At 37.0% G+C, this 14,906-nt stretch overlaps 2 protein-coding genes across 5 annotated transcripts in view; one reads left to right on the plus strand and one right to left on the minus strand.

Annotated features, from left to right (window-relative positions):
* Positions 1 to 831: 831 nt before the first annotated feature.
* LOC113064998 (guanine nucleotide-binding protein subunit alpha-11-like) lies at positions 832 to 8,213 on the minus strand. Its single transcript, XM_026236083.1, has 8 exons — positions 8,128 to 8,213; positions 6,396 to 6,553; positions 5,741 to 5,925; positions 4,237 to 4,391; positions 3,944 to 4,072; positions 3,127 to 3,256; positions 2,886 to 3,039; positions 832 to 2,772 (listed from the first exon to the last, which is right to left on the minus strand). Exons 2-8 carry the CDS (start codon positions 6,529 to 6,531, stop codon positions 2,570 to 2,572), a joined length of 1,092 nt encoding a protein of 363 aa, XP_026091868.1. The 5' UTR covers positions 6,532 to 6,553; positions 8,128 to 8,213; the 3' UTR covers positions 832 to 2,569.
* Positions 8,214 to 13,204: 4,991 nt separating this feature from the next.
* The window catches only part of LOC113064999 (guanine nucleotide-binding protein G(q) subunit alpha-like), a 29,299-nt gene continuing 27,597 nt past the window's right edge, over positions 13,205 to 14,906 (plus strand). The window contains exons 1-2 of one of the 4 annotated variants that reach the window (XM_026236085.1): positions 13,205 to 13,798; positions 14,022 to 14,249. In XM_026236085.1, the coding sequence (XP_026091870.1) occupies positions 14,114 to 14,249 (136 nt within the window). In that variant the 5' untranslated portion in view covers positions 13,205 to 13,798; positions 14,022 to 14,113. Of the gene's footprint in view, positions 14,250 to 14,906 lie in introns of all 4 variants that reach the window. The other 3 variants (XM_026236084.1, XM_026236087.1, XM_026236086.1) reach the window with 3 other exon arrangements.

Genomic DNA, 14,906 nt, shown 5'->3' on the forward strand with positions numbered 1-14,906 from the left:
ATGCTTTAAGTTATGGCAATTAGATTCAAAACAAACTTTGGAGTAAATTTGGAGTTAAATTGTTAAGGCTGTTGGTGTGGAATTGCTGCTCACTCACAAATCCAAATTCTTGGCAGAGCTCATCCTCTGTTGCACACGCAAAATGCAATACATTCAAGATGTAGATCCAGGCATACAAGGATGATTTAGGTTTGATATTAAAATGATTCACATGTTTTGGATTTGCTGAACTGCTTTAAATTAGATGCATGTGCTTCGATTTACAAGATTGTGTAGGTTATGACTTTTTATTGCTTTTGTTAAACGACCTCTTTTCAATGGAAAATGTATGTATCCCCTGTTTTTGCATTATAGATTTAAACGGTCATGAGATGTTCTGGCTTTTTGGTTACTAGAAGACACTGGGTCCTTATTGCCCTAAACAATCGGTGATATTCTGTTAATGTGTATGTGTAGGGTTCCTGGAAATCCTCGACATTGTGTTTCATTTAGTTTTTTTGACTGGTATAGTGTTAACTGAAGCTACAGTCTATATAAAACAGTCAGTTGTCTTGACTGAGCAACGTTCCAGCAACACTAGGACATTTCATGGCTCTATCCAGTTTGTCAGTTTTCACAGTATGGTGGGGATTTCTGCAGGTTATGCTGTTACGCCAGTGGGTGGCAACAAGTGACTGCATGCATGCATTTCGTTCAAAACATTTATTAGAGAATGGAATTCATTCACTCCACTGATTTGTTTAAAAAATATTGATGCTACATCAAAAAAAAAAAAAAACAACTCCCATAATCTCTTCATTCTTTATTTCCTACATTACTCCACTAATTAAATGCTCTGATTGAATACTCACACTTGAAGTCTTTACCACTTTAGTGTGCATGGACGTTACAAGAAGTGCTGTCCCAGGTTAGAAAAATGCCAAACTCAGTGCCATAAACACACACAGAATAAGTTAAATTAAGTAGATATTGCATATAAATTTGGTAGTAAAACATAGTGCTGCACATTTTTATTGACACATTATTTATCACTTAATTAGAAACACAATTAAATAATGTTGGATGTTACATAGTGACTACTGAAAGTACCTTTGAAAGTTTACTTTAAAGTGCAAAGTATTGAAAATACAAAATGTGCAAGTAAAACATTTTTACAACACCGTTGTAAGAGTGTCCCATTGGGTTATCAAAAGTTGTATCCGCACTTGTTTTAATGCACACTTGAACACTTGGGGGCCAAATTCTGGAAATACATGATGTAAGCAGACCAGTGGTCAAGTGCTATGACCACAGGTGTGGGTATTAGGAAAAGGAAAAACCCATAGTGTCAGACACAGCTACAAATGGCAGTCCCCTAAATAGTGTTTACAGGCTAAGGGTATGAGATGCATTATTCCCTTCATTTGCCAAAAACAGTATGTAACAAGATAAGTATGTTAAAATTGACAAAATACAAGAAACAGCATTCTGAAGATTCTGACACTTAACAATCTCATGAAGCCACAGAAAAAGATTTGTGCATAAACGAACGTTGGTAGGTCACATGACCAAGACAACATGGCAAATTTGTTACATCAAAATTACATTCATACTACACACATTCATACATCATTTTTTAGGGGTTGAGGAGTAAATACTTATTCAGTCGTTCACCAAATTGCGTCAGTAAAGCACGGATTCATTCAGGAATGAAACTCCACTGACAAAAACTTCTGTAGTAAGAGCCAGAAGTTTAAGGGACTATCATTCATTCATTCACCTCAAAAAGGTTAGATTATTAATGCCTTTTATGCTGGAATTATTCAGTCCTTACTTTCGGATCTGGTACAGAATGCCACAGCTTGCTTTTTGACAGGGACAGAAAAGATGGAGCATACTGCATCTATTTTAGCATTGCTTCACTGGTTACCTGTAAAGTAAGGAATTGAGTTTAAGGTTTTAATATTTGTATTTAAAGCACTGCGTGGTCTCGCTCCTGCCCACATCTCAGATCTTCTTCAACCTTATTCTTCTCAGATCCTCTTCTTAGTTGCTATTGACTCTTCCAAAATCTTAATTAATACCTGTCTTTTGGATTATCCTTTGCCTGTGCTTTGTCCTGTTGTTATTGTTTTGGACATGGCCTTCTGCCTGTTTTTGGATTGTGCTTTTGGATTACCAAAATGTATTAGGGGAAACTTAATTTAGTAGTTATTTTTAGACATCAAAGTCACATTAAAAAGTGAATTTCATTGCATTTATTTACAAATTGATGCTAAAGCTTTTCAAACCACTTTTCTGAGCCATGTTTTTAATGATAAAAACTGGCATCACACTGATTTTTAAAGTCAGTTTTCCTCATTAATATCACATGGCTTTTAAACCATTTGAAATCTCCCTTAATAAAACAGTCCGAGTTTAACATGTAAATATATATTAGTTAAGCAAAATAAAACCTATAATTACATTTTGTCCAAGTGTGTCCAGTTACAGTACAAATATTGCTAACACGAGCATGCAGATGTGCCTCCGCAAAATAGTAGTATTTCTGAACGTACATGGATTGCCTTGAAGGTGCACCTTTGGCTCATTATAACATTCTAAACTCCTCTAAGGTCTTGACGAGGACGTCCTCTTTCACGTCAGTGAAAACTTTCCGGATGTTTTTAGTGTCTGTGGCACAGGTGAAGTGAGAGAAGATTTTTTTGGAGTTCTTAGTTTCGAAGGAAACCGCTTTCTGTTTGTATAAATTTCTGATGAAAAGCATGGCATCTTGAATGTCCCTACGTTTGCCTGTAGGTGGCGTCCACCACATAGGAAAGAAAAGAAAGAGGGAATCAGATACGATAAACAAGAGATGCATGTGTAATCTTGTCTTTTATCTCATGTAATGTGCACCAAACTACCGTTGAATTCAGGAAAGTATGTTTTTAGATCTGAGAACTGAATCTTCTCAGCCAGGATGTCCGTTTTGTTCAGGAAGACGATGACGGATGAACGAGCAAAAAATGTTGAGTTGATGGTGGTGTAGAACAGCGACAAACTCTCTTCCATGCGGTTCTGGGGGAAAAAGAGAGTTAGATTATACATATATATTAATATTAAAATAGAAGGACAGGGCATATGAGGAGAGAGGCAGACACTTACATCCTTGTTATTCTCCTCAAGGAGCTGGTCGTATTCACTGAGGGAGGCTAAAAATATGATTGCCGTCACATTCTCAAAACAATGGATCCACTTTCTTCTTTGTCCCCTCTGACCCCCGACATCTACAATCCTGAAAAAGACAGACAGACCAGAAATCAAGTTCAGTCATCCACTTTTCTATTTCATCTTGCCGAGGTAGATTCGTAACAGCCCCAGATTTGTCCCTGAAATCAGTTCCTTCTTTCCTTTTGTCACATTTCTAATGACAAACAATGACTCACATTGATTTCCTTGAAAATTCAGTCTTGTTTGCCGAGTTAACTCATTTGCCTGAGGTTATTTGTCAGTTATGTAAACACAATAAATCACTTGAAGTGTGTGCGAATAGCGCAGAGGCTTTCTTAATGTTTTAGGACATGATATTATCAATAGTTGAAGGGATAATTCACCCCCAAAATCGAAACGCTGCCATTTAATCATCCCCATGTTGTTCCAAACATTTAAGATTTCAGTTTTTATGAGAAAGAAGATCAGATATTTTGAAGAATGTCCATACTGTCCCTTTGAAATAAAAGTCAGTGGGGTCTAAAACAACAGGTTATTTGGCGACAACATAAAGGGTTTATCGATATAATTGATTTTAAATCCTAAGCTAAGTATTAAAATGGAAGCATATTTTAGCTTACATTGGGCCTTCAAAATATATTTTATTGTGTTCCACGGAAGATAAAAAGTGAGGACAGTATTTGGGTGAACTGTCCCTTTAAATGGCAGCATAACTTCTATAGTTAAGGGGTTCGGTCGTTCATTGCTGTACCTGAGAGTCATCTTCTCTAGAGTAAAGCAGTGGTCTGTGATGCCGGTGGTGGGGAACCGGACTTGAAGAACATCTTGAGGTGTTGGGATGTAGCCTTCAGCTGCGATGCGCTCCAAGTTATCAATAAAACTATAAAGAACACAGAATTCAAACACTTTTAATTAAAATCAATGTTCCATAGAATTGCCTATGAAAGTCTTATTTGCATAACATCTGGTGCATGCACTGGCATCAGGAAAGAGGAAATAAACAAAAATGCAGGTAGTGCCAGGAACTCTCTGAAGTACACTTACTATTTGGTGGAGTCTAGCAGCTGATACTCTCTGCGCCGTCTGTAACAAATCTTAAAGCCTTTGTCTGCCCAGAGATGACGAATAGCCTCTACATAACTTCTCTTCAGCTGAGTTATCTGATGTATGTCCAGATCCTGGAACCACTGGGCATAAATCTATGGATATCACATAATCAGATTGACAATACATCACAGTATATGATACAGTCTTTCTTAAATTGGTGCCAGCATATAGATAACAACTGTTTTTTTTTTAAAAGGGGGGTGAAATGCTCGTTTTCACTCAATATCCTGTTAATCTTGAGTACCTATAGAGTAGTACTGCATCCTTCATATCTCCAAAAAGTCTTTAGTTTTATTATATTTATAAGAGAAAGATAGTCTGTACCGATTTTTCCCGGAAAAACACGACCGGCTGGAGGCGTGACGTGTGGGCGGAGCTAAAGAATCACGAGCGCCAGTAGGCTTTTGCGTTGAGAGCGTTTGGAAGCTGTGACATTACCGTGAGGAAAAAAACATCATCCAAAACAAACCATGGCTAACAGTCAGATTCAGCCGTTTATTTATGATCCAGAATCAGATCCAGAGGCTGAAATTTACAAGAGCAGCAGCAGCAACGACGTCTCTATGTGGTATGTACTGAAACTGTATATATTTGCTTAGCGGTTTTGGAAAATGACTAAGTTCCACTTTATGTCGTCTTTTTTTTTTTTTTAAGCTGTACATGTGGAAAGTGCAGTTTGATGCCAACATCGCATGTTGTTTACTTGATGTGCTTATGCACTGATAGCTAAGTTAACAACACAGAGATATTTGAAGCAGTTTTACTCACCGCCTGCGGTTCCAACACACGATCGTGACCCTTTATCGTTGGGACTGCATTATCCTTAAGAAATAAACGATGTGCAAATCCGGCGTCAAACTGGGCCTTGTTTGTAAAACAAGCATCTTCGAAATGCAGGGAACAAACAAAAACACTTGCACAACTCCGTTGATGCTCTGTAAAAATAAACTCCATCCACTGGTCCCTTAATGCTGTTTTTCTTTTGGTAATCTGTGCAGGGTTGTCTTGCCCTGGCAACCAAAAACACACTCCTTTTGTGACATTTCGATCTCTCGCTCTGATCAGTGAATGTCTGTTGTGCTCTCAGTGCTCTGCTATACGGGAGCGCGCGCTCTTCCGGCAGAAGTGTCCTCAGGACCCATATAAGGAAATTCCGCTCCATTTAACGTCACACAGAGCCATACTCGAAAAAAACTTTCCGAAACTTGTGACAAACCGGAAGGAGTTTTTTGGAACAAAAATACTCCTTCAAACGTTCCATTTAATTTTTGAAACTTTGTCGCATGTTTAGCATGGGAATCCAACTCTTTAACAGTGTAAAAAACTCAGTATGCATGAAATAGCATTTCACCCCCCCTTTAACTGTTAGTATGCAATTGTTGAAATATAATGACCCTCATTAATCAACGGGCTCTAAAAGCACACTCTGTCTCTTGATCACCTCGCTCTGTGGGTTGGAGAAGGGGATCTTTAGGGTCTTCATGGCGTCTGTCATTGTACTCATAGCTTGGAATACATTCTGAAAAACCAGCTTCGTGTAGCTACACCTCTCCTCTTCTGAGTATCCGCTTCCATGAATGATTTTCATCTGCTTCATAAACGTTGTCTTTCCACTTTCCCCCGTGCCTAAATAAAAGCCAAATGATCATGTTTCAACATAAAAACCTGCACACAGTACTCCACTTAACTTTACACTGCATTAACTTTCAGTTCAATGAAAGTTTAATTGCATTTGTAAGCATTTCACATAATGATTTGATTGAACATTATATAATGTTTAATAAGTGTATTAGCAAACATTAACAAGCACATTATCTCACGTTTCTAACTCTTTGAATATACATGAACTAATGTTCCATTAAGCACTATATTTATTAACGTAAGTTATTATACGGTTATTATACAAGTCTAATCAGCTCTTACATGAACACATATCAGGAAGTTACTCTCAAGAGATGATGTAACAAACCTCTTATGACATTCACGTCTATGATTAAATTCGCTTTCAGTTTTAGAGGAAACATATCAGTTGGAATGAATCAGCATGTTGCTAATTTGAATTAAATTCTGATTTAAGACAGACCGAATCATCTCACCTAATAAAAGCACCTTGATATCTCTCTGTTTTTTCTGCTCTGAAAGGATGCGTTTGATTTCACGATTTATGTAAATGGCGTTCCACTGCTCTTCAGACAAGCAACAGAACCATGGACAGCAGGAGTAAACCCCCATTTCTCCAACAGAATTAGAGGAACTATGAAAACAAAAACAATATTCAGCATGACTTTTTATTCTTTCAAAATGACCATGTACAGTAGTATGTTCATTATTAATTAAATGCAGATTTGGCTGTGTGGGTTTCTTGAACCACCGGATGCTGGAAAAGGAAAACCCAGAGAGTTGATTACAGAGCACGCTTATCAAGACAGGTTTTCAGTCTCTGAAATGCCGGGCTACATGCAAAGCTTCAAAGCCTTTTGCAAGACTTTTTCTGGAACCTTTTGATTGGTGCAGAAGAAATAATATGAACTAGCTGGCCATTAAAAAAAAAATTCTGAAAATTGAGTTGATATGGACAAATAATCAGTGAAGAACTCACAGCTCAACAATAGACCCTGAGAAAACATGCTCAAGTGTGTAAACTTGCAACAGAACACATTAATATTGTTGTTTTAAATTTGATTAATCATAATTACGAATTAGTATTAGTCTTTTTTGACAGTTCTGCAGCTGTTACCTGAATGTGATGATTTTTTATTATTATTATAATTCATTTGCTTAAATTAGGACAACATTATTATCTCATTTATTTTGTCCAAATTGTTATCTAAATAATTTAGAATTTTTTTTAAAGCTTTTTAAAATGCCAAATTGTATATGACATATATGATCATTTATTATATAATGAAAATTAATGATAAATATCTAATGTTAATTCTAATCTATTAATTCATCCATCTAATCATGTCTAAACAATATTAATAATTATGTCTACCAAGCTCGGATAATGTATGGAATATTAACAGACTATCCAAATTTTAATAAAACAATATATAGGCCTACACCTTTAGAAGCACAGATGTGTCTGTCGCTTTAAAGTATGGTTCACCCAAAGGTGAAACTTCTGTCATAATTTACTCTAAACCAGCATTAAGTTCTTTCTTCTGTTGAACACAAACAAAGATACTTTGAATAGGCCTAATGTGAGTAACTTAACAGCCGCTGGTCCTCAATAACTTCCAAAGAAGAGAACAAATACTGTCAGAGTTATTGGGGAACAGAAACTTTTTAGATACTCACATTCCTAAAAGTATCTTCTTTTATGTTCAACAGAAGAAATAAATTATTACAGGTTTGGAATAACTTGTGGGTGTGTAAATGATGACAACATTTTCATTTTGAGGGAACTGTCCCTTTAAGTCAGACAGTCCACCGTGAGCAACTGAAACGCTTCACGTCAAACTGCGCTTTCATTATTAGTTACTGGACAGACACATTGATGCATTTCCCATTCAGCCCTTTATCTGGAGAGTGTCTTGTGTTGAAAAAGGGCACAGCCTTGTATTAGGACTTCTAATTCAATTCATGTATGAAAGCCTAATGTTAGGCTACACTCAAAATAGATATCCATGTTAACCGTACATATTCTGTTGGGTGATAGTGGCTCCTAGCATCACCACTAACAGTGTGAACAATAGCTCACAATTATAGACACATCAATCACTGACTGAAACGGAAATGGAGAAGATCTTCTATGGACAACAAATAAACTTTTACAAAGCAATGAACACATGACATGACAGCAAACAGGACAAGAGAAACACTCACCTGTATTAGTAAAACCTACGGCGTGAAATGGGAAGCAACATCCATCTTGCTCAAAGTGTACAGTGGATGTGCCACCTTGAAGGAGATTTCCCTTATAGATGTTTGTCTATTGTTCCTTCACTACAGACAAACCGCTTGCATTTCCTGAAAGTCTGCCTTTAATGTGTAATATGCTGGGTATGTTACAAAGCATTAGATAACCAAAGGAAGTCAGAGGAATGACATTTCTTGACATTATTCTGCCAAGCTTAGTAGCTATTTAAAGGGACCGACATATTTTATACAAGCAGAACCAGTACAGTGTCACACGACATATTCTGGGTTCTTTTGACCATAACAATGGTTTACTGTTGGTTTTAATGCTTTTACTGAATAGATGTAGCAGAATTGTCAATTATAGACCAGTATGATGGCACAATAGTACGTGATAATGTTCATTTCCAGGATGAGGAGGATATGTTTTGTCTGTTGTGAAGGTCATTGCTTTGGAATTGCTGTTTGCTATGGATTTAGCAGACGCTTTTATCCAAAGTGACTTACCTAACATGTGTTTCGTGGGAATCAAACCCACAACCTTTTGCACTGCTAACACAATGCTCTACCAGGATCACGAGTTAAAGGAATAGTTCACCCAAAATTGAAAATTCTGTCATCATTTACTGAGCCTCAAGTTGTCCCAAACTTGTATGAGTTTCTTTTTTAGTTAAACACAAAAAAATATATATTTCAAATAATACTGGTAACCATTGTTTACATTGTTTTTACTGTGCTTCTTACTGTATGATGAATTTTTTTTTGAGATTGCGGAAATTCTGTTGCGATCAGGAGATCATTGCGTCGTGTGCTCAGAAGACATTACTGTACCTTTGATGCAATGTGAGTAGTTCTAAAAACATCGCTATAATCGACACTTTATGGTTCATTTTTGCGGCTGTTATAGTAAACACAGTAAAAGTTTGCAAGACACAGTTCCACATGTAATGCTCATTTTAATAATGAAAGATGTTAGCCAATCATAGCAGTGGGGTTTCACACTGGAAGTCTCACAGCATTAGAAAATGACAATTCATATCAACATTATGTTTTTGATGAAACAACCATACTAAGATTAGAAGCGCACCCCAGGAATCGCTATAAAATTATTTTAAAATGCCCCCTTTAAATAAATAGCTTTTGCAGTGTCTATGTGATTTTTACTGTATTAAGTAATTTCAACATCAAGTAATCACATCAAAAAGCAATTCAAAATCTCCCTTTCTAAAATATTGACATGTGTAGTATTTAAAATATAGATTATTTGTTAGGCAAAATAAAGAGTACATTTACACAATTACATTTAGTCCAAGTGTGCTTAGTTATAAATAATGCTTAAACATTCATTTGGCTGGAGAGAACACAAATGTGAATCCATAAAATAGTAGTGTTTCTGAATGCACGGGGATATGCATTGAGAGCAATGTTATAGTCTGATGTGGAGTGTCATGATGAAGGTGCGATTGGGGTTTAATATTATTATTATTAACAGTGAGAAACTCTCTTCCATACAGTTTCTTGAGCCAAAAAGAAGAAAAGTGCACAGATTTATCAATATTACACAGAATTGACAGGAGTTGTATTTCTGTAAATATGCTTTGAAACTAGAAATGAAGGAGAGGAAACAACAAACTTCTGGAGACGCACCTAGATCAGATGCACGCATCAATCTGCTTGTGTCAATGGATTAAGAACAGTGCAAAGACATTTTTATTACACATAAAGTTTGGGTTCGGTCGTTCATTGCTGTACCTGAGAGTCATCTTCTCTAAAGTAAAGCAGTGGTCTGTGATGCCGGTGGTGGGGAACCGGACTTGAAGAACATCTTGAGGTGTTGGGATGTAGCCTTCAGCTGCGATGCGCTCCAAGTTATCAATAAAACTATAAAGAAAACAGAATTCAAACACTTTTAATTAAAATCAATATTCCATAGAATTGCTTATGAAAGTCTTATTTGCATAACATCTGGTGCATGCACTGGCATCAGGAAAGAGGAAATAAACAGAAATGCAGTTAGTGCCAGGAACTCTCTGAAGAACACTTACTATTTGGTGGAGTCTAGCAGCTGATACTCTCTGCGCCGTCTGTAACAAATCTTAAAGCCTTTGTCTGCCCAGAGATGACGAATAGCCTCTACATAACTTCTCTTCAGCTGAGTTATCTGATGTATGTCCAGATCCTGGAACCACTGGGCATAAATCTATGGATATCACATAATCAGATTGACAATACATCACAGTATATGATACAGTCTTTCTTAAATTAGTGCACACATAGAGATAAAACATTTTTATTTTTACTGTACTGTATGGATAAAATAATTTAATAATTAACATTTTTATATATTTTATATTTATCCATTACAAAAAATGTTTATTATTATTATTATTATTTGGCAATTCCACCACCCTTATATGATTGCTGTTATAAAATGCCACTATTACATGAGTGCCTAACTTAACTCAAGCTGATTTCTGAGCCATCTCCATCTGATTGAGGTATGTTATACCAATAAAATCCACTAGAGGTCACAAAGTCATTTAACAGCACTTGTAACATGGATGTCAGAAACAAAGAAATCACTCCTGCCATTGTGAACTGTTCTTGGTGAAATTTTGCAAGGTAAGCATTAGCATTTTTTTTTTTTTACGTAATTACACTGCAAGAGCCCTAACTTGAACATGAACATGACACAGCTATTGTCATTTCTTCATGAATATACTGATCTCATTTCTTAAGGATGTTTTTTTTGTCACTTTTTTATATTTTTTTGAAGTAAATATAAAGCATTCATAGAATTAATGTGTGGAAATCATAATTATCACTAGTGACAACATTATGCAAAACTATACAACAGCTACGTCTTTTGTCTTCTTTAACAACTTTTGTCAAGCTTTAAATACGTATTTAAATAAATTAGTATTAGAGTTAATATTGTTCGATTTTCATAGTGTGAATGAATTCAAGAACTTTTGCCATGAAGTGACATATTTGGTAGAGCAATGAACTGCATGACATCCGGTACATTCTGAATATTTCCTGAAGGTGGCGCCAAACCAAAGATGAAAGGAAAAGAAAGGGTGAATCCGGTATGATTAAAAAAAGATCTACAAAATGAATATGTATTACAAATCTGTAAATGAAAAGGAATTGAATCTTTCATTATGGTAAAGACTTCAAACACAAATCTAAGTCAACAAAGGAATGGTCTGAGAACTGACCTAAACTAAACAGAAAAAACAACTTGTGGAAGAACTTAAATTGTATCCTTTCATTCCCCTTCACGTCTCCGTGATGTATGTGTGCTATCAGGGCTGTGGCGCAGATGAAGTGAGAGTAAATGCTTTTAAAGTTCGCTGTTTCACACCTAAACACTGCTCTCCATGCAATCCTGGGTGAACAGCACAGCATCTTTATCGTCTCGAGGCTTGCCTGAAGGTGGCGCCAAACCACCGAGGAGAGGAAAAGCAAATCAGCTATGCATGACAAACAGGAGATGACACATGCAGGTGCTTCTCAAATGAAAGGATGCATCCTAATGAGGTTGAGTCCTTCCTAGAGCAGTCTTTCCGGGGCTTCAAAACTTCAGGGCTGTATCCGAAAACTTCGGCAGATGACTTGTTGCCTCACTGCTGTTTAGAAAATGTCTTTAAGAAGTTTATGATTTAATAAAATGTATGTGAAACTGACATCTTAAGATGCAGATGCTTTCCAGATGAAGCAGTCTTTAACAGACATCTTCCAGACTTATATGTGCTAACTGGGAGAGCTTTGATGATGACTAAGCATATATGTAATTACAACAATACTACGTTCTCACTAGAAATGACATCCAAAGTTGGAAAAGTTGGTTAAAAATGTACATGTAGGGTAAGATGGACTTCCATCTGAGGTAATCAAACTGTTGAGTTGTTTGTTGAAAGGATTTGTTAGAAGTCTGGTAAGGCGGAAACTTACATCCTTGTTATTCTCCTCCAGAACCATAAACCTAGTGAGTGATGTCACATCCTGAAAGCATTAGATCCACTTCCTTCTCTGTCTCATCTACTTTTCTATTTGATCTTCTGTGGTGAATTCATATAAGGCCTGAATTTGTCCTTAAAATGTTTCCATCTTCCTTTTTGACCTATTTCGTAATTTTATAAAGGCATATGTTACAGCATATAACCTACATTGTTATCTTGATTGCTCATTGCCACCATGTTCACAGGTGGCAATGAGCAATCAAGATAACAATGTAGGTTATGCTGTAATTTTAAGGAACAGTTTCCCCAAATGCTGTCACGATTCAATCACGATTAACTCCAGAACAAAGAAAATGCCACTGCATTTCACATATTGCAGAGCGGTACAACAAGGAATGGCTGTCACTTTTTTCCCCACCAATTAAGTAAAGCTGTTTACATAGTTTTAGAAATCTGTTTTGATTTACTAAATTACTTTTTAGTTAGAAAGGGGCTAGTTGTCACAGGGAAGTTGTTTTAGGCTGTATATATTGGGACTGGTTGTCTCGTTTCATGACGTTTTCTGTTGACCTAAACAATGGTTTATACCCGTTTAAATATTTTAGTAGGCTATGCATTATTGTATGCATTATAAAGTCCATTATAAGCATCACTGTCAAAAACTGTAATCCGTGAACTGTTGTCATGTAATAGACTACTGAATGTTACCAACAACAGTAAAGATCAAGTGCTGGAATAGTAACTATTAACTACAGGATCAGTAACATTTAAATAGCTCCAGGTAAAATGCTGTACCCGGATGTTTTTTTGTGTGACCCTTTTCTTCCAAGTAGTTTCCACACAGTATCGATGTTGTCTGTGAATGGTTTTAATAATAAACCTTTGAATATAAATATATATGTTTTATATATTTAATGAAACTATTAAAGGTGTTTAATTAAAATATAAAGAGAGGATAGGCTTCTCCAGATATGTTTGACTAGGAATGGGCGTTGTCCTTTCAGTCGAATAGCAGGGTTTGCGGCGAGACACGCCCCGCGAGCGCCACAGTCGTTCCTCCACCGACCTTGCCTCATTTTAGGCCCCTCCCCTTTGAGCGCTGTCTCTTCCGATAGGCTCTGCTCCCCGTCACTCACGCTCTATTTTCCAGCTGTCGCAACTCCAGGTTTGTGTGCGCCTCACACCGGACTAGACGGTGCGATCATCTGGAAATATTTTCACTCCGTCGATGTTTTTTTTTTTTCTTTTCTTTTTTTTTGTTGGGGGGGTGGGGGGATCCCACACCTGTGTCATGTTGTTCCGCCAAAAAATTTCGGCTTTAAATATCACTGAACCCCAATCGGATGCAAAGAAATGAGTGGTGAAATCAGCGCGTGGATTGTAAATAAAGATTCCGGCTAGCTAGCAGCTTAGCCCACCCAATTAAGCTAGTTAGTGCGTTTAGCTAATTAACTTTTCGGGTTTTAGATCCTCAAAATCAAATGTTTGCACTGCAGTGAGTGTTATATATACACGCAGCATTTCTAAAAGCGCATATGGCTGTCTCCTGCCACCTGTCGCCGCCGTGTGTTAGCTAGAGATCCGGGCAGCTGATGGACAGTGTTGCGGTGAATCTGGGCACTGGGGCGGTTAGCTTAGCGAGACAGCAAAGGACAACACGGATGTCGTGGCAGGCAAGTTTGTCCCTTCGGGACTCTAGTTGGTAGTGATTACAGATCCTAAATACAGGGTTTGAGCTGGTCTGATAGTAGGGGAGACCTTTAGATTCACATCTGGCCTCCAATCTCATCCAGTGTTTGGCCTTGTTTAATAGATCCGTTTGTGTGAACAGGCTGGGCTATTTTGCTTCATCGATTTACGTCTACTATAAGGCATTTTTAAACCACATTCCCCCAGATCCACCCTGTTCCTCTTTCGACACTGTTGCAAAGGGAAGCGGGTCGTAGAAGTGTGTCAGATCAGGGTTGGGATCTCCAAACGCCGTGGTGATGACTCTGGAGTCCATGATGGCCTGTTGCATGACTGAAGAGGCGAAGGAGTCCAAAAGAATCAACGCCGAGATCGACAAGCAGCTCCGGAGAGACAAACGAGATTCGAGACGAGAGCTCAAACTCCTCTTACTGGGTAAGTGCTCTGCTGACAGTCAGTTATGGCCGAGAGATGCGTGAGGTTTGACATGAACTCATATTGCTTCGTGGATATAATCCACAGTGATGCTGCTTAAGTCGAAATAGAAGCGTTGCTTTCACAACTTGTCATTCGTGTGCATGATTTCAGTTCATGTAATTCATGCACGTGTTGATCTGCGTTGTGTTTTAGGGTTGTTGGATCCTAAAACTAATGATGATAGAATAGTCATCTTCATGTAGACCAAAGTCCTTTTATAAATTGTCTCTGTGTAGACCCAGGTCTAATGGGATCGTTCCCCGTGGTCGTGGAAATATAGGGTAATTTCGTGGAATATTACTAAATGAAGTTTGTGTGAGCTTGTTTTTTTAAATATTTAAAAAATCTACTTATTAAATGATATAATGAATGTGTTTTTCAGTGTTTGCTGAAAATATTTGAAATAAAATATATTTAAAACGTAGTTATTTGTTTAAATATTTCTTTTTTTCAAATATTTAAATTTTTTGTTTTGGTTAAATGGGGAAGATATTTTAAGTGTTTAAGATATTTATTGACAACCATAGTCTGTATACTTTAATTTTTTTTAAACTAAAATATATTGTGAGAGATTGCAATCAAATGACTGGAAAGAAATTCATTTGGCAATTTGTA

The sequence above is a fragment of the Carassius auratus genome, chromosome 47 (assembly GCF_003368295.1).
Source record: "Carassius auratus strain Wakin chromosome 47, ASM336829v1, whole genome shotgun sequence".
NCBI lineage: Eukaryota > Metazoa > Chordata > Actinopteri > Cypriniformes > Cyprinidae > Carassius > Carassius auratus.

Coding starts and splice junctions, on each gene's coding strand:
- LOC113064998 (XM_026236083.1), bottom strand. CDS start 6,531: ATGGGGGTTTACTCCTGCTGTCCATGGTTCTGTTGCTTGTCTGAAGAG. Junction 3,257..3,943: donor CTAGAGAAGATGACTCTCAG/GTACAGCAATGA, acceptor TGTCTTTTTCAG/GATTGTAGATGTCGGGGGTC. Junction 2,773..2,885: donor ATACTTTCCTGAATTCAACG/GTAGTTTGGTGC, acceptor CGCCACCTACAG/GCAAACGTAGGGACATTCAA.